General features: G+C 36.2%; 1 protein-coding gene across 4 annotated transcripts; it reads right to left on the bottom strand.

Moving 5' to 3' along the window:
* Positions 1–201: 201 nt before the first annotated feature.
* LOC131164623 (protein trichome birefringence-like 13) lies at positions 202–25,821 on the bottom strand. Of its 4 annotated transcripts, none has more exons than XM_058121947.1 (6): positions 25,177–25,821; positions 24,231–24,408; positions 23,028–23,168; positions 14,572–14,692; positions 811–945; positions 202–490 (listed from the first exon to the last, which is right to left on the bottom strand). In XM_058121947.1, the coding sequence occupies exons 1-6, from the start codon at positions 25,580–25,582 to the stop codon at positions 227–229; spliced, it is 1,245 nt and encodes a 414-aa protein (XP_057977930.1). In that variant the 5' UTR covers positions 25,583–25,821; the 3' UTR covers positions 202–226. The 4 variants fall into 4 exon arrangements, with proteins under 4 accessions (XP_057977930.1, XP_057977933.1, XP_057977929.1 ...); XM_058121950.1 differs by having other exon boundaries at positions 202–696; positions 25,177–25,803; XM_058121946.1 differs by having other exon boundaries at positions 24,231–24,432; positions 25,177–25,795.
* Between the last annotated feature and the right edge of the window lie 182 nt (positions 25,822–26,003).

The raw sequence follows: 26,003 nt of genomic DNA, 5'->3' as shown, positions 1-26,003 counted from the left end.
CAAGATGGCATTCAATTTTAACTTTTGAGATAAATATGAAATTATAAATTTTAAGAAGTTATAATAAAAGGTAGAATTGACATTATGTTTTTTGTAACGACTAACATGATTTTGGCTTTAGTCCTTTAGGAATAGTTCAATTTAATATACTATTACTACAAAATAAAAAGAAAATAAAAAGAAAAAGAGAATGCAGTATCATTTTGGGGATGAAAAAGAATATATATTAATTTGGATCCTTAACATCGTTTAAGTGAGCTACGAACAAGTCATTCCAAGTATCTGGAATTCCTGGTAAACACCAGTGCATGCAGTCATCATGTTTCTTTCCACCAGCAGCAGAAGGGTGGGCATCTGCTCTGAATTCACTAATATGGGTAATGTCCAGAACATGGAAACCAGACCCCGGGAGTGCCTTGTACAGGTGCAGGTTCGCCAGGCGTGCCTCTACATTTTTCCCATTATTTTTCAAAGAGAATAACTCCTCCATCTGAGAGATACGATACACCAGCAGAAACAATGATCGCTCAGTCGCGCAATACAGCAAGGGTTTTATAGCGAAATTAAACATGTTGCAGAACGCAAGTTTCATATAGAAGCAAGTGAGTCATGGCTCCATGATTCGTCTCCTAGCCTCATTGGGAGAAGCCAAGGTTCGACTCTCATTTGGGAAGTTTGTGTGCTTGTAGTGTTGTGCTTATTTAGCCATCAAAAAAAGCATGCAAAAGGATCGAGTTCAAGATTCAATATGTAACCTCCACCACTGTAATCAATGAAATTGAACTTCACAATAACACATTTGTCACTCACCTGCTCAGGCGACAAAGGCTCCAAGCGTTTACATGAACCGCCTTGGTCCCATTCACCTCCTTCAAAATGTCGAGGGGATTGGGTACGAAAAAACTTGATCAACCCCGGTCGTGCTCTTTTTTCCACATATGATACCTATCATGAAAATGCATTGACAGATTTATCAAAGCACATCGGTGAAGACATGCAGCAAGAATTCATATGCTTTTCAGCTTTTGGACAGCCATAAAATGTAAATACCGTAACTAGTATCACACCACCAAATATCCACACGTCTTAAGCTTTCATATACTAATGTCATTAAACCAAATGAGGGAGAAGCAAATCGCAAGAAAAAGAGAAAATTTTGAAGGAAAAAAAAACGGTTCAAATGCCTGAGCAATCCACAGCGCCTACTCCCAAATACTCGATGTTAGAAACACAAGCATTGCATGTTTTATTACTAATTATGGTTTTTAGAATGGTTAACACTGGAGTCGGAGAGTAAAGGATGGGGTGCATGAAGCTGTGAACTTGCTTGTGCTAAAATCCCATGTGATGCTCAGGTAAAGGCTATTTACTCCAAGTAAATAGTTGAAAAATATTAATTATTTTAAAGTTTTTAATACATTTTGCAACATTAAATTAGATATAAAATTACACATTTACTTAAATAATTAAAAATTATAACAAGTGCATAAGGATAGAGTACTTAGTACCTAACAAAAAACTAAGTAAACTTGGTACCTAATTTAAAACTATCACAAAATAAAACTTATCAATCATACAATGAAATTGTGGGAAATGATAATTAAACAAAGAATAAGAATAGAATTAAGGATCTCATTGAATCAATTCAATTTTATGCTAGGTAGCTATATATCTTCTAAGAAGGTTAATGGAAAAATTTAAGGAAAAGAAAGAGAGACTTACATATGGTTTTTATTAACTTAGAAAAAGCACATGATAGAATACCTAGAGAATTTATGGTGGGGTTTAGAAAATAAGAAAGTATGTAGTAAATATACTGATGTCAATAAGAATATGTATGATGGAGTTTCTATTAGCATTAGGACTGCAAAAGGAGAGTCTAGAGATTTCCCAATCACAATAAGTGTACATCAAGGTTCAACTTTGAGCCCCTATTTGTTTTCTTTAGTGATTGATGAACTTACTAAGAATATCCAAAACGAGATCCCTTGGTGTATGCTATTTACAGATGATATTGTTTTTATTGATGAAAGTAGGAGTTAAAATCTAAGTTAGAACTATGGCAAACAACTTTAGAGTCTAGAAATTTTAGAATTAGTAGAAATAAGACATTTTATGGAATGCAATTTCACCCATATTCTAAGGAATATAAATAATAAGATTAAGATAATCAAGAAATTAACATCACTAATAGATTTTGATATAGAGTCTATTATACAAGAAGGAGAAATTGAAAAGGATGTAGTACATAAAGTTAATGCAGGATGGGTAAAATGGAAAAGTGCTTCAGGTGTACTATGTGATCGTAAAATACTGTTAAAATTAAAAGAAAAGTTCTACAAAGCAGCTATAAGACCAGCCAAGCTTACGGATCAAAATGTTAGACAACTAAGAAACAGCATATTCAAAAAGTTAAAATTGCCAAAAATCGAATGCTAAGGTGGATGAGTAGTAAAACACTAAAGGATAAATTAAGACATGAACATACTTGCAATAAATTAGCTATAGAAATGGTAGAAGATAAGATAAGTGAGAGCGGCTTAATGCTTAGGGCATTTCAAACGCAGGCCAAGTAGGGCACCAATGAGGAGGAGAAACTGGTTATTGTTAATGGTACTAGAAGAGGTACGGGTAGACCTAAATTATCTTGGAATGAGGTAGTGAGAAAGAATTTAACAGCACTTAAGTTAGTTAAGGAAAATAGCCTTGATCATGTTAATTGGCAAAAAAGGAATGCTTACCCCATAGTGGGACTTAAGGCTTCTTGTTGTTATTGTTGTTGTAACTGCACATAAGGACCATCCAAAAAGAGTTTGAAGAAGTTTTACAAATATAACATGCTTGAGATTTAACTCAAAATTTTCACTATATATATACATGATTAAGTTCTAATTCGAAACCGTTTCGATATTAAAAATATATTTTTTATGTATAAAATGTTAATAGGTAGAGGGCATCTTATTTTTTGCAATTTGTTATCACTGTTTAAATTTTTTAGAAGTGAGCATAATACTTTTGCAAGTAATAATAATAGCAATTACAATAATAGTAATAATCATAATCATAATAACAACAACAACAATAATAATAATAATAATAATAATAACTATAGCTAGCTTGAAAACTGAAAAAAATTGTCTTCATGTGTCCATTGTCATATATCAAAATGTGATGAACATTAAAAAAAAAAAAAATCAATTTGGAGCATAAGAGATTCTGCGAAAGATTATTCCTTATAACATGTCTAAATATAACAAATCATGCATAGTGCATACAAATAATTGATCTACACATTAATTAGTGTGTGTGTGTGAAGCAAAGTTGAAGTCAATTCTTCGAAGGAAGAAAAAATGTTGGTTGTTTTTATTGTTTTCAGAGCAGCAAATCTTAGGGGCAGTCATTTTTTTTAATATGAAAAAGAAGATATATTAAGAGATAGAATATACAATTAGAGAGAGGATACCAAATCTTCAAAAAAAAGAAAAAGGAGAAGAAAAAGCAAAAACAAACAGGATTCTTTTATAAAAAAAAAAACCCTCTTAACCCTTCCCATATATAGTTCACCAAACACTTCAAATTAGCTAATTCCCTCTAACTCTTCTTCACCTTAGATTTACCAAGCCTAACTTTGTTTCCTCCATGATCAGACAAATTGAGGCCCAAGTTATCCAACGAACTCTTAAGTTTGAAGGTCCTTCCAGAAATTTCTTGAGCTGGAGTGACCAGAATTCCATCATATTTCTTTTGCTCTTCATTAGAAACATCATCCTCAAAAATACTAATTCCATCTAAACCTTCTAGAGGAAGGGACAGCACATAAGATAAATCCCCAAGATGACCAGAAGAAGAGTCGGAAGAATAACCATGCTTATCCCAAATTTGATCCACAACCCCATCACAATCAAAATCACTACCGCCTACACTAGCATGACCCAAAATATCCTCTCATGAGTCATCATTTTCATTTTTTAGTCATGGTTTTAAATAACAGAAACGGTCCACATAACAGTAACGGTCGCGGTGTAACAGTTGCACGGACGTTACATAACAGGTAGCAGTCACTGCATCCATTAATTCACTTTTTGCTTTAGAAACTTATAGATTCACATGTTTTGATCCCAAAATCCTATATACTAGTGCTTTAAATGATTTTTAGTAAATTATTAATCAATTTAAATATAATATATACTACAAGTATTTTTCATGTTTGTTGCTTTAGTTCCTATTGGCGGGAAGAAGCATACATTTGCTAATTTTCACTACTTTATTGGTTATAAGTGAAGTTCAAACTAAGAAATAATAAATATAAAGAAATATAATTATGGAATGGCATCTTTTGTACTCTCTTAGTCTTTAATGGAATTATTGTTATCCAAAAAACAAAATATAGAATGTCCATATGTTAAACAAGAACAAAAATGAATACAATATCATGTATTTTAGTCTCCAAACTAGATGTACATGAAAAAATAGAAAAAATAAAATGAAATTGAAAGAACTTAGAATACAAACTTTGTAATTTAATAAGAGAAAAGGTTAGGTTTGCTCTGATGGTAGGTATTGAAAAAATGTTATATTAAATGTCAAGGAAAATAAATCCAAAAAATGAATTTTTCTTATAAAAAAATATTAAATATACCAACTTAAAATTGAATTTCTAAGCTTCAATAAAGGGAAAAAAAAGCTCAAAAACCTGTTTTAGTCATTCACAGCCGATCTGGCTAACAGACCGGAGCACTGCCTCTATATTTCCCTATAACAGTCTTAGAAGCAATCGATACTGTTACGTAACGACCGTTACATGCTTACGCACCGTTTTTTAAAACTACGCTTTGAGTTGTAATCTTATTTCTTAAATATTTTCGTTGGTTAATTGTAGATTAATTTTTTAAGAGTATTTAGTTTATTTACTTGACGAATTCTATGCTTGGAAGTTAGCTGTAGTTTAATTTTAGTTCCTTTCTGTCACAGTCAGTCAAGTCCTAGTGTGATTCGTAAGTGTGGGATTGATAAGGATTGCAACATTCACAAGCACAGCTCACAGCATCTTAATTTCTCCTTTTCCTTCCCCCCAAAACCCCAACCATTATTCCATCTTCTACCCATTAAAGTCTCAAAACCCTTCGAATGTTTTCCATTTTTACCACCATAAAACTGTACCTATCAAAAATCCTTGTTTTTCGCAGCAAGAATTTCCAGCAAGCAGTTCAATATATTCCATCCCTTCTTGTCACCAAATCCCAACTAAATCTAATCCTAGTTGTTTCAAAACCATGGTCCTACTTTCTGCCACAACTACAACAACAACAACAACAACAAAACCAAGCTTTAGTCCCACTAGGTGTGGTCGGCTATATGAATCCTTTTCCGCCAATAATTTGGTAAGGATTCATATCATAGTGATCTGACAAATTTTACGCTGGCTGTCAGCTACCTAACGCAACCCTGCTCCTTTACCCCAACTTGGGACCGGCTGTGTGTGAAAAAATTAGGACATTAAGTGCATCACAACTACTTTCTGCCACAACTACAAACCTAAATTCCCTTATTTTCTAACCCAAGCACTTCTAAGCCCATCAATGGGCAGATCATCAGTTTGGTATTAGAGCTGGGGTTGAAACTGATGGACAACCAACAATGAAGAACTTTACATGTTTATATTGCAGCTAGGGACTTTGATTTTAGTGTGGGAAATTTCTGGTTAAATTTTAGTTAATTTAGGGTTATCTTGTGTATTTTAAGTATTTTGAGGTTATTTTGTAATTATTTGTTTTAGTTGCATTGTTGGATGTACAAGTACTTGCTTGAATTGCATTAGTGAAACAGTTATCATGTTTGTATCCAGATTTCCTGTTCAATTCCCTCTCTCATGAACACTCTCCCTCTCCTTTCTTTTTGGTTGCTTCTACTTTCCACTTCTTCCTTCTTATTCCCTTTCTCCTTCTGTTCTATACTGTTCTCCTCCTTACCACTGTTTCAGATCTTCCAGTTCTGCATTTCTCTTCCTATTTCTAATTTCTCTCTCTCTCTCTCTCTCTCTCTCTCTCTCTCTCTCTCTCTCTCTGTTCTTCTTTATCTTTCTACTTCTGTTTCTATGTCTGTCCTACATCAACTACTCATCTTAGATCAGTTTGGTTTCAGAGTAAACTTCTATTCATCCAAAATCTTCCTTAACTGATCCATCAAAGTTCTAACTCCCAACAATCCCCACTGGAGGATCATCAAAATTCGAGCTACATCCACCAAACAACTGCAATTTACTCCCACAGACTTAATTGCTGCAACAACTTCAGAAAAATGCAGGAAAATCACAGGAAACAGAAGACTATTAGTCTGCAACTTTTCTGAAAATTACAGTCGTGCTCCAGAATTTCGAACACCAATTTCCAGGCATAGTTTGACAACACTTCCCTCACCATCGAACATAGAAACCCCAGAAACCACATCTCCAGAAATTTCATAGCGGACTGGTGAAGCCCCATGCGCCAACTGAAACTTTCTTGATTAACCTTCAAAACCACACATTTGCCATTGTTTTATTGATGCACCAACAGACTCACCATTCTCTATTCTATTACCAGCTGGAATAACATCACTGGAGGAGCCTCACTTGTGACACACACCACTGGATGCCGATTATGCATGCAGGGAATAGTCCCAAATTCTCCTGCATTTCCCAGAATTGCAAGAACTTGAGTTTAGCCATGATGGTTTGGAATGTCTGCCTTGGCTTTAAGATATTTTGACTTGTACTATAGGATCTTGGACAGCCAATGCAAATTTCATAGTTCTAAAGGTTTGCCGGCATTCAGGCCAAGGACCAGCTGCATGTTGTAGATTTACTGCAACAGACTAGTTTTCCTTTGCAAGATTCAGATGTTGGTCTGATGAAAATCCAACTTCAAGCGATTGACACATATTTTGGAGGATAAATTCACGCTGCCAGCACCTTGGCAACTTCCAGAACTTGAAATTTCAACCTCAACCTGCAGCATGAGGGTGATCATGTTTTGAAGTTGTTTGAAGAAAATGGGCTGATTGTATATAGTTCACATTTTTCAGTTATATTTTGCAAGGAATTGGCTGCCATGGTACCATTGACATTTTGGAGAAAGAACTTGCACTACCAACACCTGCTTCAGGTTTGTTGGCAAAATTTTCTTGAAGCATCTGCGAGAAAGTGAAGGGAAAACAGGAAATAGTTGAAGAATCTCTTACAACTGCAAAGTCCACATAAGAGGACCATTTGATAACATTGTATGAACTTACACTATTTGGACCCCATCAAAATTGATTTAATGTTGCTTATCTATTTGGTACTTTCTTTGAATTTGCATTGGTCCATATTTGCTCTCTGATAAAAAGAAAAAAACGATGAGACAATTCCATAGATTTAGTTTCCGCCTAGTTGGCAATTCTCAAAAATTGATAAAACATAGGAGCCCTTAATTTTGATGGTTGTTCAGGTCCTCAGTTTTTCTTAGATTGTTTGGAGGACATGGAGAGTTATTGTAATTGGTTTGGGCTATGTGACCAACAAAGTATCTACCTAGCTAAATCAAAATTTCTAGGTTTAGCAAAAAATATTGGCAAAAGCTGAAAAGGACAATCCATTACCACTTGGTCTTATATGAGATATATTTTGAGAGAGAAATGTCAACCCCCTTTCTCATAAGAAGCAATTAGTGGCCCAATACTATAGTCTTAGGCAACTTTCTTCTAGAGTCACTCATTATAACTTCAAATTTAGAGACATTATTTATTGATGTACTCTTACTGAGGAACCTAGAGTGGTGACTACGTTTGAAAAAAGGGTTGAGGGATGAAATCAGAAAGCATATGATTTTACAAATTCGAAAATATCACACTACTTTATCTGAGACTTGCCACATGGCTTAGGAAGCTCAGAGATTTCTCTAGCTACCAACTCATAACACCACTTGGTATCTTAGAGAGTTTCATTTGTCTAGATCAATTTCTCAATGGTCACAAGGTAGTCCTAGGCCCGCCCAAGATGTTCAAGAGAAACCTCAACTTGTTGAAGATAAAAAATTAAATATCAGAAGTGTCCATGCAAATTGTTACATAAATGTTCACACATTATTAGTACAAAACTTTTTTGATTCTTAAATGGACATGAGTCATGAATCTTCTCAGAATAAGACCTTCAACTTGTCATTGGTGATCCTAAACATTTTTGGAGCCTCTAAGCCAGAGACTTGACTAGTAAGTGGCCTTGGCTGTTAAGACTGGCAATGAACTTCAAAATGAGTAATCCACTACTAAGACATATATGTTTGTCAACGACCATGCTTTTCAACCTCAATGTTCCATTCCTAACCCAAAGAATGAGAGGATCAACTGGTTCCACTAGAGTTGGTTGAAAATTATTTAATCATGGACCCCATTGTTGAAAATCATCTTGCGATTAATTCTCCTCTATCTAGTAAATTTGTGCCCCCATCCCTCACATCTTCTCCCTCCACATCTTTAACCAAATCTAGTGAAACATTGTCCATTCTGGAATATGAAATGAATACGTACTTGTTTGAGATGCCAATAAATTTAGATATTAAATTGACTTCTTATTTTGGAGGACTTATTATTTTATCAAAAGACATTGCAGCCTTCTGTGCTGCTTGCAGTTGGAGGATCTTTTAGATACTCTCTAGTGGTGATTGACAATGCAATGTAATTTTTACCACCTTTTGATTTGCCTACATGTTCAACTTTGTTTCCACTCATGGAGTTAATGCTACTGTGACATTTTAAAACTTGAGATCAAGTTTTCTCTAACTAGGGGGGTTTGATGGAGAACTACCAATGGAGAACTATAGGATCTGTTTGGTATGGTATTGTTTTTGCACTCTGTTTCGGTTTTTGTTTCTGCAAATTGAAGAAATAGATTATGAAAGTGCATTTGTTTATGTTGCCAGTTTTCCACTTTTGTTGTCAGTTTTCAAGTATTTGTGAGCAAGTTGTTATCATTTTCGGTCGTTTTAGCAACCTATAGCCAGAATATTTTAATATCCAGAAATAATTTTTTGTGGATTAAAACATTCATTTTATACAAAATTTTTCACAAAAATTAAAATTAAATGATCATATGAATTTTAAACATAATTAAAATAAAAAATGTACATAAAATTTCAAAAAATTCTAAAAAATAATAATAAAAGCCACTTATAAAATATTTTTACTATTTTTCAGTTGTCATGTACAATAATTTTGTTCCTAAAAAATGACTTTTGAACTATAATAATTAAGTAAAATAATTATAATAATTTTATTTTTACTATAGTATTTTTAATTTGGATTATTTTATACTATTATTATTTTAACGTATTTGAATTTGTTTTAATTTTAGAAATATTAACCAAACATGTTGCTGGTTTTCAATTTTCAGTATTTGTTTCTGTAGTTTTCCTTGCATGTTTATATTGTAGCAGGGAATTTTATTTTTATTTTTTTAGTTTGGGAAAACTCTAGCTATTTTAGAATTTTAGTTAATTTAGGGTTATTTTTTGTATTTTGAGTACTTCGTGATTATTTTGTAATCATTTGTTTCAGTTGTGTTGTTGGGTGTATAAGTACTTGTTTATATTGTATCAGTGAACAGTTGTCAGAGTTGAACCCAGATTTCCTATACATTTTCCTCTCTCGTGCAGACTCCCTCTTATTTCTTTCTTCTTTCCCCTTTCCACTTCTTCCTTTCTCCTTTGTTCTATTCTGTTCTCCTCCTTAGCACTGTCTGCATTTCTCTTCCCATTTCTAATTTCTGTTCTACCCCTGTTCAGTTCTGCTTTTCTCTCTTCCTCTTCTTCTTTAACTCTTTGTACTTCTATTTCTATATATGCCCTCCATCATTTTTTCCCTTCTAAATTTTTCTTCTCCTTTCTCAGTTTCTCTCCCTCAGTTCTCTCTGTTTCTGATTTCTGTTACTTGTCCTACATAAGAAATCATGTCTACAAGGAGTGGGAATACCTATAGAAGCCAACTGATTAGTGCACAAAGAAATGAGTTCCTTGTCAAGCTAGTGAACAGGCTGGGATTCCATTGAAGAACAGTTTCAGTTGTTGAGCGTGCAGATGCAGAATACTAATGGAAATCCTAAAATCATAAAGATAGTCAGGAAAATAATGGTGCAAACTAGGAGAAGCACTGAGACCATGCAGCAGAGACTTCAACTGCTGGAGGGAGAGTTCCTAGACAGCCTTTACAAAGCCAGGCAGCCATTTTGCAGCAGCCTAAAGCATTCATGGTACTAGAGGTTTGAGCTATATTAGAACAAGGAGTAGATGACTGACAAGAAGAGAGAGTTTTAAAACTCTAGATCCAGTGGAACCTAGATGGATATAAAAATGGACAGAGTGTACTTGCTCTTGAAGACCCTAGTGGAGATTGGCTGCACACTACTATATTCCATATAATCATTTGCATTGTTGAAATTGAGTATGTAAGGTGACTATGGTAACAGTTCTAACATTGTTTGAAAGGAGTTCGCTGAAAATCTGCAGCTCAAAACTGAAAAGATCCTGTCCATATTGAGCTTCCTAGATTAATGATGCCATCATTACCATCAACCATCGATGTCTTGTACCTTTGGAGGGACACTACCGAGATGGCTGTATATGATGTCATCTGAATAGAGCTGGCACAAGTTTTATTAGAAAGACCTTAGTTGTATGACACATTGACAATAATGCGACAGGAGGAAGGAAGAGTACAAGCTATTTCATGTAGCAGATGTGCCAACCTTAATCCTCTAAATGTTGTGATTGAGCATGCTCCACATGCTGAACAAAGAACATCAAAGCTGAGTCACCCAAAAGGAAGACACAGGACATCAGAAAGGCAACCAAACGTGCTGGCCTGATTTAGCGCCAGACCCAGCCCTTGCACCAAAAAGAGACTATAGTTGGAGGATATGCATTGACAGCAGAGCCATTAACAAGATCATAATTTCCTATCTCACGGTTGAATGACATGCTTGAAATGCTTAGTGGTTTTACCATCTTTTCAAAGATGATCTTAGTGAATATCACTAAACCAGAATCATACCAAGCAAGGATGAAAAACAGAATTCAAATAAAAGATGGTGTACACGAGTGACGGTTATGCCCTTTGGATTAACCAAAGGCTCAAGCACATTTATGGGATCTACGACAGGTATTTCATTCTTCTACTAGTGAATTTCTGGTTAGTCAATGATATTTTGATTTGTTACAAGAATATGTAAGAGCATTTCTAAACCATCTTCATCTAGTGATGGAAGTTTTTATGTGATCAAATTTTTATGTGACAAAAAAATTTTCAACATCTTAATTAAGTGGTAAAGAGTGTCCCTGGGCCTCTTTGTCTCTCTAATGGTGTAGAGGCAGGTCTGGGAGAGGTTAAGGCAATACTTGACAGGCCTATAGGCCCTATATCAATGGTGTGAAACTTCCATGACCTAGTGCAACGGTCCCAGCCCCAACTCCCATCAGGTTTTGTCTGGCTTTGACACGAGTCTCATGGTTTGCCCCATGAAGGCACCTTACAAGGTTGATATGTAAATGATCCTTATATGGCCAAGATCTTCTATCTACACGCTTGATATGAGATCATTATAGGCACCCCTACAGTCTCTGAAGCCACACCTCATTAGAGTGGCCCAAACCTCTATGTAAGACCTACACCTGTATGTAACATCCACCAACATGGCATTATTGCCAGGGTGGCTCAGATATCAAATGTGGCAGTCTTGGCTCAACTCCATTGAGGTCCACTTTAGCCCATTGTACATCATGGTTTTACCCCATAAAAGGTGTCTCACAAGGTTGACACTAAATCATCCTTATACGGCCAACATAAGCGAGATCGTGACAACTAGCTTCATTTTACACATGTTTCATTCACAATTTCAGTTTTGTTATGGCACCTATTAATCAAGGTCTTAAATCTCAAATTCAACTAAAATTTCGAGGGTACAAAATTACGAAAATTCCTATGTCAATTTAAAAATGATTGAAATTAGTAGTAAAGCATCGAATTCTTTTATGAAACCTTAGAAATTGTTAATAAATATAATAATGCAAGATTTAGAACTAAATTATTGTATATAAAAAAAATATACATTTGTGACATATATGGTGTATATGGTGCAATATCATAAAATAATGATTATATTCAAAATATTCAACTAATATAAATAAATATTTTATATTACAAAAAAGGATAATTTGGACATAGATAGTAAATTAAAAACTTGTAACTAATATCTAAGTTTGATATTTCATGCAATTTCAACAGTCTGCACTTGCAATAATATATATATATATATATATATATATATATTATTGAACACAGATTTTCTATTTGGGTTTTAAATCTCAAATTTTAATTTCAAGAATTTTTTTAAAAATTTCAACAAATTTCTCTAAAGAATGATTCATGGAAATTTCAATGGAGATTTTGTAAGGTGAAAATTGCCTGCTGTTTTGATTTCAAGGGTGTTGAAAAGAGAAAATTTTGACAATTTCGTGGAAATTGAATTTTATGAATGTCACTAACTACACGAAAAGGGCACAACTAAATTGGGAAAAGGCTGCTACCAAATCTTTTAAGTAATTGATGCAGTACGAATAACGCACCGATTTTGCGACCATCATTTTGAAAATGAGATCAATGACCAACACAGTAATGCCACCAGGTTGGTCAAACTGGTGTAGTTGGACCGGTGATGTCAGTACACACACATGCATGCATGCACAAACACACAAAAACAAAAATAAAATAGCAATAATCTCCTATTAGTGAATTAAAATAAAGAAGAAACTGAAAAAACAGTTATGACTGTTTTTGCACTACCTTATTTAGTGTTTAAAAATAGTTAACTCTATTAAGAAACAAACAAATATTAAAAAGCATGACTAAATTGAATTAGAATTTGCTTTAATAGTAAAAGGATTAAAGGTTCTACATGTTTATGCACACATGCGCATGTGTATTTGTGTGGAGTAGGTTACACATATATACCATTGGTCAATAACTCAAACATGAAAAAAAGCTAGAGCAATTGTAAGTGTACTCATCCTCCTTCAGGTCTTAGGTTCTAAAACCTGCAGCATCATTGACTCATTTTTTTGGTAGCAGGCTGATCAAATCAACTAGCCCACCCTCACCAAGCAAGGCCAAATCATCCAGGTTTGGCTGGGTTGACTCCAGTCCATAAAGTTCCTAGTTTAGAGGCATCACCGGGATCAGCAACAGAACCCATTCCTGTTCCAACCTGGTAGGCTTGGCCAGTCCAGTCAAGGTTTTGAAAACCATGCTTGCAACTACCAGAGTACGGAAAGGTGTTTGAAGTTACTAGCGATGCTTCACACATCAGAGTTGATGGTGTTTTTAAGGTAAGGAAAGAAGCTGATTGTCTGCTACAGTGAAAAGCATAATGAAGCTGAGCAAAGGCTACCCATAAGTTGGGATTCTATGATGCTGTTCAAACCATTGAGCATTGGAAGCATTACTTAAATTGTAAGGAATCTGTCCTATATTCTGATCATAAAGCATTAAAATACGTCAACTCACACAACAAACTAAATCCCCAACATGCTAAGTGGAGTGCTTTCCTAGAAGAGTGGAAATGCCATCCATTGTCAGTTTCAACATGGACAGTGATTTCCAGCAAATTGATCCAGACCTTTTCAGCATTATATCTTTCATACAATCGACACATTCACCAAAATCAAATGCTTTCAAGCTGATAAGAACTAAAGAAAATTTAAGCCAATATTTTGGAAGAGGAGAAAAAGTCAATAGCTGTTGTTTCCTGCTATCTACAATAATTACAAACCCTAACATCTGTTGTTTTCCCTAACTCAAGCACCCCTAGGCATATAGGCAGATCTTTGCTTAATCTGTCCTGCATCAGTGTGTGCGAGCGTCTGTACATGCATGTGCGGGTTCAACTTTGATTTTAGAAAGATTTACTTTTAATAAAATGATTCCATACACTAATCATTTTATTCCTATTTTGATTTGGCAATTTTATTTTGGAAGAAAAAGTAAACATATTTGCTAGTTTGAGGAAGAAAACACATTTACACCAATTATACATTCAATAAAGATTCTTCCAAGAAGAAGGTACATTAGCCCAAGTATTATTGAACTAAAAAATTAAAAACATTTACTGCATGTTTGATACATATGAATGTAATGGAATGGAACCGGGAGGATTGGAATTGTGCTTATCACTTGATTTCATCATACCCTCCATTAAAATAGTTATCCCATTCCTTTCCTACCCCATTCGATTCCACAAACCAAACATGATGTCAATAAAGATTATTTTAAGAAAAGGACCATTTGCCCACCTATTACTGAATTTTAAAAAAATTAAAATTATAGAAAATAGGATTAGAGTTTTGAAACATACAGAGACCTCACCCAAAATTAATTTTATATAATGTGTTTCTGAAGTGGGTTTCAACCATTTCTCTATTTACAATACAAGCATGTAAATTTTTTAATTAAAAGCTTTAAATCTTATTAATTCCATTTTGAATTTTCAAACAGAGGATCAGGTCATACCATGTTCTTTAAGACCATATCAAGACCAGCATCAGGCAGTATCGGAGGCATCAAAGGCAGACCCTTTTCAAAGAACAGCATGGGTGATTTAACCGGATCAAATTTTGAGGGAGCCCACCACCTATAATAAGTACAAGAATGCCCAAATCAAAAATTTAGAAAAATCTGTAAGTAAAAAAATGTTACTAGTATAAAACATAAATCCGTTCAATGTTAGCATACACAAAAAACAAATAGCTGGGGCATGCAACGACATTAATTGCATGGTTAGATTATAAAAAACTCGCCACTCATCGGCAATCCCAAACAACCCCCCCCCCCCCCCCCCGGCCAGCACAGGGAAACATTCTAAAAGCAACTTGTCAAGCAATCCTTCAAAGAGGCACAGAGATATTGATCTGTTGATGCAACAAGAGGGAATAAAATTTGCTTCTCACATGGACCCACAGCCACAATGCTCTTGTTTGCCACTGAAAGACACTCTGCCTTCAAGCCAATCGCATAATCTAATAATCCTACATGCTTTGAGAACCTTGGAGGCTAGCATTTCTAGGCATATATTTACAATCTCAATTAACTGTCCATTAAGCAGGAAAAAAAAAGTACTCTTCACCTTAAAACTCAAACAAAACCAGCTGTACTGTTCTATCAGCCATTATCACGCTCTAAAAAGATTGGAATTTTCTGTTCATTATGACAAGACCAAAAAAAGGACTCAGAGTTGGCTGGCTGCAGCAGGGCTTTCCTGAATTTATTACAATGCGGCTAATTTCTTAGAACAATAGGGGTTTAAATCACAAACTGTTTTTGAAGGGCTTTCTATGGAATTCTTAGCCTTGCTGGGCTGCAATGGGACCACCTTTCTTTTCAGGCCCATGCCCATCCAAACTAGGGGACTCCATACATATGAAGTGGGCGTACAGCAGAGCCCTCCTCAAACTAAGCTTTTTCATCAGAAGACTGCAAGCATGGAGAGGACTGTGCAGGAGTGAGTGTTGAGACAATTGAACGCAGCAGAATTGGTCTTGGTCAAAGCAAACAGATTGACGAGTAACAGCATTGTGGTACTTCCTCTCTGACTGGGGTGCTCAACGTGAATGAGCTACATGAACCCTTCTCCAGTGGGCTGAGAGGTGGGAGAAGGGAAGTATTGAAGATTAATGAACTTACAAGAGAAGTTTCTAGGGATGATGGTAGTCAAGAGGCCCACACGAAAGGTAACAGTAAGGCTGTTCACTGTGGGAATAAAGATGATGCAAGTTCCAGGAGTAACAAAGGGTGATTGGATGGGATGAAATCCCCAGGTTGCCAAAAAATCAGCAACTTCAAAGGTTTACACTCGTCAGGGGCGTAAGAGTAGGCCCAGTAGGGATAAAAAGGCAGTTGAGGGGTTTCCAGGGATGCTGAGAGACCAAGTTCCTGAAGAATAGTGATGGCAACTTTTTACATTGAGGATTCAAATAGGTCAAAAATAGATCTAAAAAAGAAGGTCCTATCAAAAGGAAGAAACAGGGAGATGATTCACGAAAGGAGGGTGGACTATGATGGAGGGCTACTTATAGATGAAGTTTGTGCACAAGTAGGTTTTGGATCAAATTATTCAGATCTGAGGGTGTGCATTTCTTGGTTCCAGGAATGACGAAGTAGATGAGAGGGAGGACAATATTGAGCAAAATCACACCAGTTTTTCTCCTTTCTTTGTGTCTTACTTTCAAAATTTTGTTGGACAAAAAGAGTATGCAGTTAGCTGATTCACAGAGAGAGGAAATTCACTTGGTTGGCGGTAAAAGGCCAGGACCAACTGGAACTAGTGAATTTGCAATGCTCTATCAACTACGATGCAAGGGGTTTGAAATGAGGTTTTCTGGTAGCTTTCTGTCAGGGGTTGGGCAGTTGTGTTTTGGATTTTCTTAAGGTTTTTGTTTGGGGAGTGAGCAATCATGGTTTGGTTTGTCTTTCTCTTTGCCGTAATTTTCTTCATTTTTGAATATATCTTGTACTTTCTTTCTTGTATTCTCTTTTCACTTAATATATCTTCTTTTGTTCTCTAAAAAATCCAACGGAGACACTTCAGCTTCTTGACAGTGGTTGGTTAAGTTACAAACCTCTGCTTTGCACTGCAACTCCTCCCAAAGTTTCTTCCAACACGAATGGCTCCACGACATTTGGTAAAAATAGATCATATGAATTCCTCCTTTAGCGGTATACTCATCGCTGAAATGACTTGCCCAGAGGCACTAGCTCTCATACGTGCCATAACAAAGTGATCGGGTGCCTAGACCTTCACCCAAGGATTCAAAATTTTCAAGAAGAGAAACAGCCACAGATCCTTCAACTAACAATGCTCCTCATCTCAAAAATGTTGTTTGGTTCTATCTATAACAGGCAAAATTTTCCTCACAAACGTGAAGTGTTGTTAATCGATACAACGTTCTGATGATTCATTTGCTCAATTAATGAAATATCAAAAGAGAAATCCAAGGCTCCAGGTTTGAAAAAAGTTAGGGTACAGGAAAACAAATCTGGTTAAGGGAACAAGGAAAAGCAAATGAGTAGGGATCAGGGTCGAAGATCTACAAAATGGACGCTGAGTTAGGATCGACTGACATTGCAGGCATGACTGCAAAGAACGGAGGAGGGTAAGGGATACAGGTGGCAATATTCAGACAAAAACATCCAATTGTTGGAGAGCAAATTTTACAAGAGAGAATAATGTTGAATGGTATTCAATTCATATTATTTAAATATAATATTGTACAATTTTATTTAGCATGTCTTGTCGTGCCATTTCCTATATATTAAGATTTATTGTACTTTTGTATCTATTGTCTGTAATGTAGTATCTCATGTCCATGTTCATGCCTGTATTTTATGGTCATAAAGAAAACAATATTCTTATAAATAGCTTTGAATGTTTGTGCTTTAATTTAAATGTAATTATAATAGTACAATATCGAATTATTTAAAATAAGTTTAAATTATAATATAAACTATTTAAATATAACTCATGGTCAACCACTTGCAATCATGTGCACTGTATGTAACATATTTACAGTATTGGTCAAAAAAGGAGTATTTGAAGAAGCTTTTACCGGGCTCCTTTAAAACTGATTTGAAATTGAATCAAACAGTTGAAGGATTATTTTTTCTTGAAGAAACTATCAATTTCAATTCTGTGTCAGCTCATCATTCAGAAAATCCAAGTTGCCCAATTCGGTTTGGTCAAAATCGAACCAAACTGAACCAATTACACTCATATGTAAAATAGGGAAATCTTGTGGATGCTGATCGCTTTCATAGCATTAGGAGATTGTCTACCTCATGATCACATAATGCATCCTCCTAGAAGGCTGACAATGCTTTACATGCCTTACAATGATTATCAGTTTGCCCCTGATCTCTCTCCAAGACAATTTAACCTCAGGGGAACATAGAATCCTCTCGTCTCAATCTCTCCTCACTACTTGGATTCTCAATAATAAGGTGCACCTAATCTTCCCAGTCAATATTATGCAGTTCTTTGAATGCCAAGCTTAATGGTAGAGAGTGGAAACTCCTCTCTCTCCATCCTAAAACATAAAATTGATTCTCTAGGATGTAGGAGTGAAGGTCGGGCATTGGTTCTAACATCATCATGCATAGCATGAGCCCTTGTCATGTCAACCTATATCCCTTATTCTTTTTCACCACTATGCCAAAAAAGAACCTCTCAAAATTATACGGTCTGGCCAACTTTATTTCTCTTGTGCAGTTGCAAAAACACCAAATTTACAAATCAATAATTGTCTTCAACTGTGATCCCCTGAACGAGTAACCTTCCTTGCATGGCAAACTTCATGCTAAGGAGGTGATCTCTGTCAAATAGAATCTTCCTCCTAGTATCATCCTCATAAGTAGAACCATTCTCGTCAATACTCCTAACTCTTCATGGTAACACTTTCACATGTGTAATCTCCATTGATGTCGCAAATCCTACAACCCAAAAATGAATGGCAAAAAGAGTCAATCCAAACAATAGAAACAAAAGGAAGACACTCAGAAAAACCCCATAAGGACCAACTCCTCAGGGTTCTTCTCCGAGGTAGTCAAGCCCCAGGAGAGCAGCCCATGGGAGCAAGCCCCTACGAAGCATCCCCGCAAGAACCAGCCACACTAAAGTAGACCCCAAGAGGAACAAACCCTCGCACTTCAAAAAAAAAAGAAGATGCAATTCTTCCTTGGGTCAAATTAAAAATTATTTTCGTCAAATCTTGTCTTCGCTAGAAATTGAGCGTACGGTTGTAAACAAGCAGCTCGGGATCTCAACTCGTTAAGTTCACTCAGGCTCATTCATCATATAAATGAGGCAATTCCCAAACCCAATTTTTAGAATGAACATGAACAGATTTGACTCATCTCAGCTTATGAGAGACTCAGTTACAGGCCTGATTGGGCTTGTTTAATAGGCTTAGATTAAGCTCATTTATGGGCTTTCTTGATAAGGTTGACTTAGGCTACTATACTATTAAGGGCGTGAACGTAGTGGGCTTCATAGGCTTCGTTGGAATGTCTGGGCATGGACTTGTTTATCTCAAAATCCATAACCTGAATTTGGTGAAGCTAATGCCCAAGGCCGCTGGCTTGGTGGAGGCCATAATACCCTAAAGCAGTTTTAGCAAGAGCCCCTTTTAACCTTTTGCATAACAAAACCCTAAGAGCCTCTCGCCTCTCAAAGTGAGAGCTTCCAAAAGAATGATGCTGTTTGTGGGTTCCAAAAGAATCATACCATTTGTGGGCTCCAAAAGTATCATACCATTCATGAGCATTTGAGTAGCTTGGCTCGGTATGGGCTAGTGAGCTCGTTCATTTTCATAGATGAACAAGCTCAAGCAAGTATATTCAAGCTCGGAACCTCGGATAGAATTCAACTTGAGCTTGAGCTGGTTAAAATTTTAAAAAACAAGCTAGAGAATGATAAAGCTAGCTCAGGTCAGCTTGGCTTGGCTTGTTTGCAGCCTTAGTTGAATATGAGTTGATCTCCACTATTAGCTTCACACTCCTTTTTTTCTCTGCCCTCTTATTTTTGCACTCTTGCAAGAGTTCAAAATTGCTAGCATGAGCCAATCCAACTACAAAAACTGTCGCAACGCCTCTATTCCTAGTCTTGGATGTTTTAGAGTCTTCTCTTAGTGACTTCAATGACTCAATAAGGGGGGTCTTCACCCCTTATCTTTCTCCTAAGTTGCTTAAGCGTCTATCATGCATTATTTGTGACACCTATTCCTCTATGTTTTCTCTCACCTTAACCATGTGTCATGACTCTCTTGGCTCAATAATTGATCACTATCTCATTGACAGTGCTGTGGTGTGGCATCCTCTTATTGGAGGAAGACTCCTCACACTCTTTTGCCTTTCCAATATTAAAAATATATACTCCCCCCCCTCCTTAAATTCCCACTAGTTTAGAGAACCCCTTCAACCATCAGACACCAACACCTGCAATCATAAATGCTTGAGATTCTTGGGAATTGTCTGTTTCTACTTCTGAGCCCTCTCTAGAACACCCATTGCTTGTTTGCAACACAAACCTTCCCTCCCTTCTCAATAGCTCCACAGATGACATCTGCAATTTTTACAAAATCTCTTCCCCAAATCATCTACTTGGAGACCAAAGATTGACGCCATCACATTCAGCAAGATTAATAACTTTACTACCCAGTGGCTAGAGAGCCCCTTCAATGACAAAGAAATTCTTCATGCCCTTAAGGATTGTATTGGTGAATCAGTGACAGAGTTCCAAGCCTAGATTCACCATGGCTTCTTTCTAGCTAACCAAGACTTCCTCAAATCTAACATAGTCAAGATTTTTGAAGATTTTCATGCTTCGGGCAACTTTGTGGATGGCATTAACTCTATTTTTGTTGCCTTATTTCCTAGGAAGGAGATATTAACATCAAATATTTCCACCCAAGGTGCTCACTTTGGGACTCAAAAAAGCAACTCCAAAAGTTAGGAGACAGCTCAAGCATGCCTTTGTTGGAGGAAGGTAGATCATGATTGCAGCCCTTATCGCCTCAAAAATTGTGGATACCCACCCTAAAAGTGAGGAGAGGTTGCTGTAAACTTGACATGGAGAAAGTTTTTTATCATGTTTATTAGGATTTACTTCTTTGTCTTTTATAAAGTGGGCTTAGGTAATTCATGGTGCAAATGGGTTGGACAACGTATCATTACACCATTCCTCTCCATTATCATTTTACCGGTCCCTCTCTAGTTTTTCCGCCTTAGAGGCTTGTGGCTAGCTTACTCCCATGTTCCTTTGCTTTTCATTATTGCAAATAGAATTTTCAGTCTTTTGTTGTAAAAAGCCATAGGGGCAAGACTCTTTAATGGGCAAAATATCAAAAGAAACAAAAGGGAAATGATGGAAGTTTCTCACTTCCTCTTTGCAAACAATACCACAATCTTTTGTGAGGTGGAAGCTCAACAACTTCTGAATTTGAGATGCATCCTTCTTTGTTTTGAAGCAATTTCAAAGTGGAGAGTCAATTTGAGGAAAAGTGAGCTCATCCCCGTTGGAGATGAGGCTGATGACATATTTTTGGCTGACATTTTGGACTGCAAGTTGGGACCTTATCCTTTTAACTATTTAAGGGTTCCCCTGAGAGCCAAGTTCAAGGATAAAAGAGTTTGGGACCCATTGTTGAGAGGTTTTTGGGGGGAGGGGGGGTGCAAACTAGCCGGTGAAAATGAAATTACCTCTCAATAGGTGGAAGATCCACCCTCATCAAAAGGACTCTTATAAAACTCACAATGTACTACATGTCCCTCTTCCCCATTCCATGCTGAATGACCAAAAAGCTAGAAGGGCACCAAGAAAAGATTCCTTCAGAGAAATCTAAGAAAGGATGTCAAATACCGTTTGGTTCAATGGGGGGTTGTCAACCAACCTATTCAAAAAAGTGGCTTGGGTCTCAAATCTCTCACTCTGTTCAACAAAATCATCCTCAGTAAATAGCTCTGAAAATTCATGAATGATAAAATCTATTGCTTCAAACATGGACTTGATCACATGAGTGGACCTCCAAGGAAGTTAGAGAACCCCATGGGGTTGTGGTGCAAAACAACAAAGATGAATTGAGCAAATGACGCACAACAACAATGCCAAGTGAAAAATTGGAATAGGAATAAATAGGAGAAGGGAAATAGAAGAAATAAGGAAGAGGGAAGAAAAAAGAAAAAAGAGGAAGGAGATATAATGGGGAAAACACATGTTCACTTCAATTTTCTAATTCACAAAAACTACCTCTTACATGGTTTTCACATCCTATATGTAAGAAAGCCTAAAGATATACAAGAAAATTACAAATAAACACTACAATACAAGAATTCACAAAATGAACCCCTAAAACATACATATACTACAAACAAGCCACAATAAAAATAAGCCTACCACTAATAAACTGCACGCACATCACATAATCACCAATAATTAACAGAACACATGTGAGTTTAGGACCCAACAATCCTTTGACCATATTCTTTGAAATTGGTCACCAAATTGGGGAAAACTTATCCATCCATATACCTTTTCCTCATCCTACATCAGGCAGATACCTGGAAATGGATTAGGAAAGGTTGGGAAGATTTCTTTGACTTCTTTCATTTTGAAGTTGGTAATGGACTAATGGGGACACTGTTTTCTTTTAGCATGACATGCGGTGAAGACTCACCCCACTTAGCACTCAATTTTCCAACATTTTCAGTTCAGCCTATAAAGAGGTTGCTCTGATAAGTGTAGTTTTTCATCTTTCAAACAAAAGACTAATTTGGGACATTCCCCTCATGAGAAATGCCTAAGACTGGGAGCTCTACGCTTCAATTGATTTTTTTGGCTGCTCATATAGCAGTGTTGCACATCAGACTAATCATATGAGCTTAAGTGGACACTTAACAAAAACAGCAGACTCACAGTCAGCTTTTTTTACAGGAATTTAAATAAGCTTGCTGTGGTCAGAACCAATTTCCTCCCGGAAAACCATCTGGAGCCAATTCCCTCCCAGATATCAACCTTCAGAAAAGGAGGATATCTCTTGTTGAAAAATTTTATTTGCGTGAAGAAGATGCCTAATTTTTGAATCACATATTCACATCCTAATTCACTGTTCCCTGGAATAGAAACCTATGGAATCTTCTATTGTTCTCATCAGTCAGCTTTTGGGTTACAGCTAAGACTGTGGAGAAAGAGATTTGGGCCTGGAGAGGCATTTTGGTCTAACTGACTGTATGTTGTATACTTTACACAATTCTCTATTTTTCAGACACTAAGTATCAAAGGTGATATTTTTCTTTTAGGCCTCTTTGATTGTATCCAGCCTATCCAGGTGCCTTGTTGCCCTTTAATGAGTTGTCCATTTTTCTATCAAAAAAATTATAACATTCAGTGTAAGGAGTTCCCAAGCAGAAAACAATCTTACCAGTGCCCCGTGTTAAAAATAAGAACATCATGGAAAGTTGGAGCCTCAGCCCAAGTACCATCTGGAATATCCACATCAACTCTAAAACCCTCTTTGTATCCAAGAGATTCTAGCTTGCCACCATTACCATTAGCTGACCACCTGCATAAAATAGGATGGAAATTTTTGTTAGATGTAGCCAAAACATATAGAAGTGCACATTGTAAGAAAACACATAAGAACTTTGATTGGGGGGTCCATTCCTTTTATGCAATGCAAAAGAACAATCTTGTGCAAAAAAACATTTTTTTACGTATAGGAAGATTTATTTTCGTCTGTATTGCGTCAGTGAGAACATAGCAAGAATATTATAAAAATAATAAAATAGGCAATAGAGACAATAATAAAACCACTGCTCAGTAAGTCCTTTTATGCAATGCAAAAGAACAATCTTGTACAAAGAAATTTGAAAAAAAAAAATTAAGTACAGAAAGATTTAATTTCATCTGTATTGCATCAGTGAGCACATAGCAAGAATATTATAAAAAATAATAATAAAATAGGCAATAGAGACAATAATAAAATCACTGCTCAGTAAGATCAATGATTTAAAGACTATGATTACAGTATGATCTATAAAATTTCAACTTATTTTAACATAAAATTTTAATATATCATAGAACTGAGTTCCTACTTTCTAGAGCTCACAGAACAGCAAACCCAATGTTAGTTATACCTCATCACAAATAAATGTATATTTTAAACATCCAATGCTAGCTTCTCCTACAATTTTTTTTAAATGGGAGGATACAAGTTATTGTGTCATTGAGAGAAAACTTTTACCATGAGTAGGAAGCCAACTTCCATGAAAATGCACTTTAGAATTGAAAAGCACTTCATTTTTCATAACTTATGAAGAAGCACGGCACACATATCCAATCCAATGAACACTTTCAAACTTGTACTTTTTTATGACAAGCTTGAACTTCCAAAAACATATAATGATGTACTACAAATGATAATTGGGAATCTTAAAAGCCTAGAATTCCACAAAAAAAAAAAAAACCTATAAATTTATTTTCATAAGTTGATAATACAATATTTGTGAGTGGAAATTGGATACAATGAATTTGTAAATCACGAATATCATTTACAGAATAATTGCGGAACAATCTCAGTAAAACAATTGCTTAATTAGAAAGTAGCATAGCAAACACAGCTTACCTACCATAACGTGCCAAAATATTAGTTCTATGATACGCAATCGTGAGGTTGTACTGAGGAAATGTAAATCCACGATCAGCCCCAGCAGGACGCCACTTCTTCACTTCACTCGATGCCCGTCTCAAAGTACAAAATAGAGAAACAAACATATTCCTATTTAAGGAATCCCCAATAAATCCTGTGCTGTTGACATTCATAAGGTCTATAGAAAGTATAATGCAATAAATGAAAGTATAAATAAGCTTTACCATGCAATTGAAAAGACAGCAAATAAGTCAAGAAAATAGCTTGTGCTTGCACAGAAACAAGTTTTCTACATAAACACAACTAACTTTACTCGGTCACTGAGAATACAAAGCAAAATAGGGAAGAAGTACTGCGTCTTCTAAATACCTCAGCCATATTGAACAAAATGAAAATGAAAAACTCAACCAAGTCTAGTAGTTAAATAAAGACTTTGGGTTTCCTGAGACTAATAGTTGAGGATCTAAAACTCAATCTCTTTTTCCTATATTTTCTCAGCAACTAATAGAAGATTGTATAAATTAAAAACTGATGAAAAAACTAATCCAACTAAGCTAGTTATGTCAATTGTCCTGAAATAAGCAGAGAAAATTAAGTCCATAATTTTGACTTATTTTCCTGCATTTTTCTATGCGACCAAACAAAATTCACAATCTGAATTAAAGATATGAAGTAATTGTATCTAGCATTCGAAAGATCCAGTCGAATAACCATTCAACCAATAGTTAAATGCCCATTTATTCACTACATTATTGTCTGGTTAGCATCTTGAAAGTACGTTCATTGTTTATGAAATCAAATTTTTCTCTGATTTCTAGTTAGAAAACCACAACAAAGTACTCCCAAACATCGAACCAAGCATTACCTTAGTTGTACGTCAAAGTTCACATAGATAAATTAGCGAGAGAAAGAGAGAAAGTACCAATGCTAGTGTCTCTATAGCGCTCAAGGAATTGACGGGGATCAAACGGCGGAAGATCACAGTGATTGGGCTTCCAGCGCCATTTGATGAGATGGGGAGCATTGGATTTGTTGTTAGCAATGCAGTTCCAGCCCTTGAAGATCTCCTTGCAGGTGTGATCGTAGGGAGGAGATCTCGTGGTCGGGTCGTAGACCCACGACCCGTCGTTGTAGTCGCAGGGTCCGTCCCCGCCCGATCCCTCCTCTGCTTCCGTAGTGAAGTTTCCAACGGGACGAAGAGGAGGAGAGCTCCTGGAGGTGGATCTGAAGAGTGAGAGAGCGAGTAAGAGAGAGGCCGCACAGAGGAGAGAGAAAAGAAAGACGGTGTTCTTTCTGTGACGGTGGTGGTGGCTGCCTCTGGTGGCCATCTCTCGCCTCCGAGTTATCGATTATTTTTGGTTGGTCGGTTTAGCCTATCTGCAACTTACGAATTAACAACACTCCATTTGAGTTCCAGAGGAGAAAGAAATGACATCGTGCATCCTGATTCCTGAGAGTGAGAGGAATCGCCCCCAGTTGGTGCTTGGGAACTCAACCAGATAGAAGGGGAAGAGAGACGGAGAGTGTCACATTCCCAACACAGAGAGCCAACCTGCTTGCAAAAGCCAATTTTAAAAATAAAAAAAAAAATTTATTTTTATGGAGAAATGACTCAAATGCCTAAAAATGAGTTTTTTAAAATTTGGATGAGAAGGAATAAAGATAAATAAGGGCAATTTGTTGGGAGGTTCACTAGACTAGACTAAACTAAAAATTTTTAGGTAGTGTTTGGGAGCCAATTTCGAACTT

Source organism: Malania oleifera, chromosome 9 (genome assembly GCF_029873635.1).
Source record: "Malania oleifera isolate guangnan ecotype guangnan chromosome 9, ASM2987363v1, whole genome shotgun sequence".
Classification (NCBI taxonomy): Eukaryota; Viridiplantae; Streptophyta; class Magnoliopsida; order Santalales; family Ximeniaceae; genus Malania; species Malania oleifera.
This window is presented reverse-complemented; position numbering and strand designations above follow the sequence as displayed.

What these genes read in the sequence shown, in the direction of transcription:
- LOC131164623 (XM_058121946.1), bottom strand. Translation starts at nt 25,582, where the DNA reads ATGGCCACCAGAGGCAGCCACCACCACCGTCACAGAAAGAACACCGTC. An exon ending in ATTTTGGCACGTTATGGTAG is followed by an intron (nt 23,169 to 24,230) that starts GTAAGCTGTGTT and finishes TATTTTATGCAG; the next exon opens with GTGGTCAGCTAATGGTAATG. An exon ending in ATATGGTCTTAAAGAACATG is followed by an intron (nt 946 to 14,571) that starts GTATGACCTGAT and finishes TTTTCATGATAG; the next exon opens with GTATCATATGTGGAAAAAAG.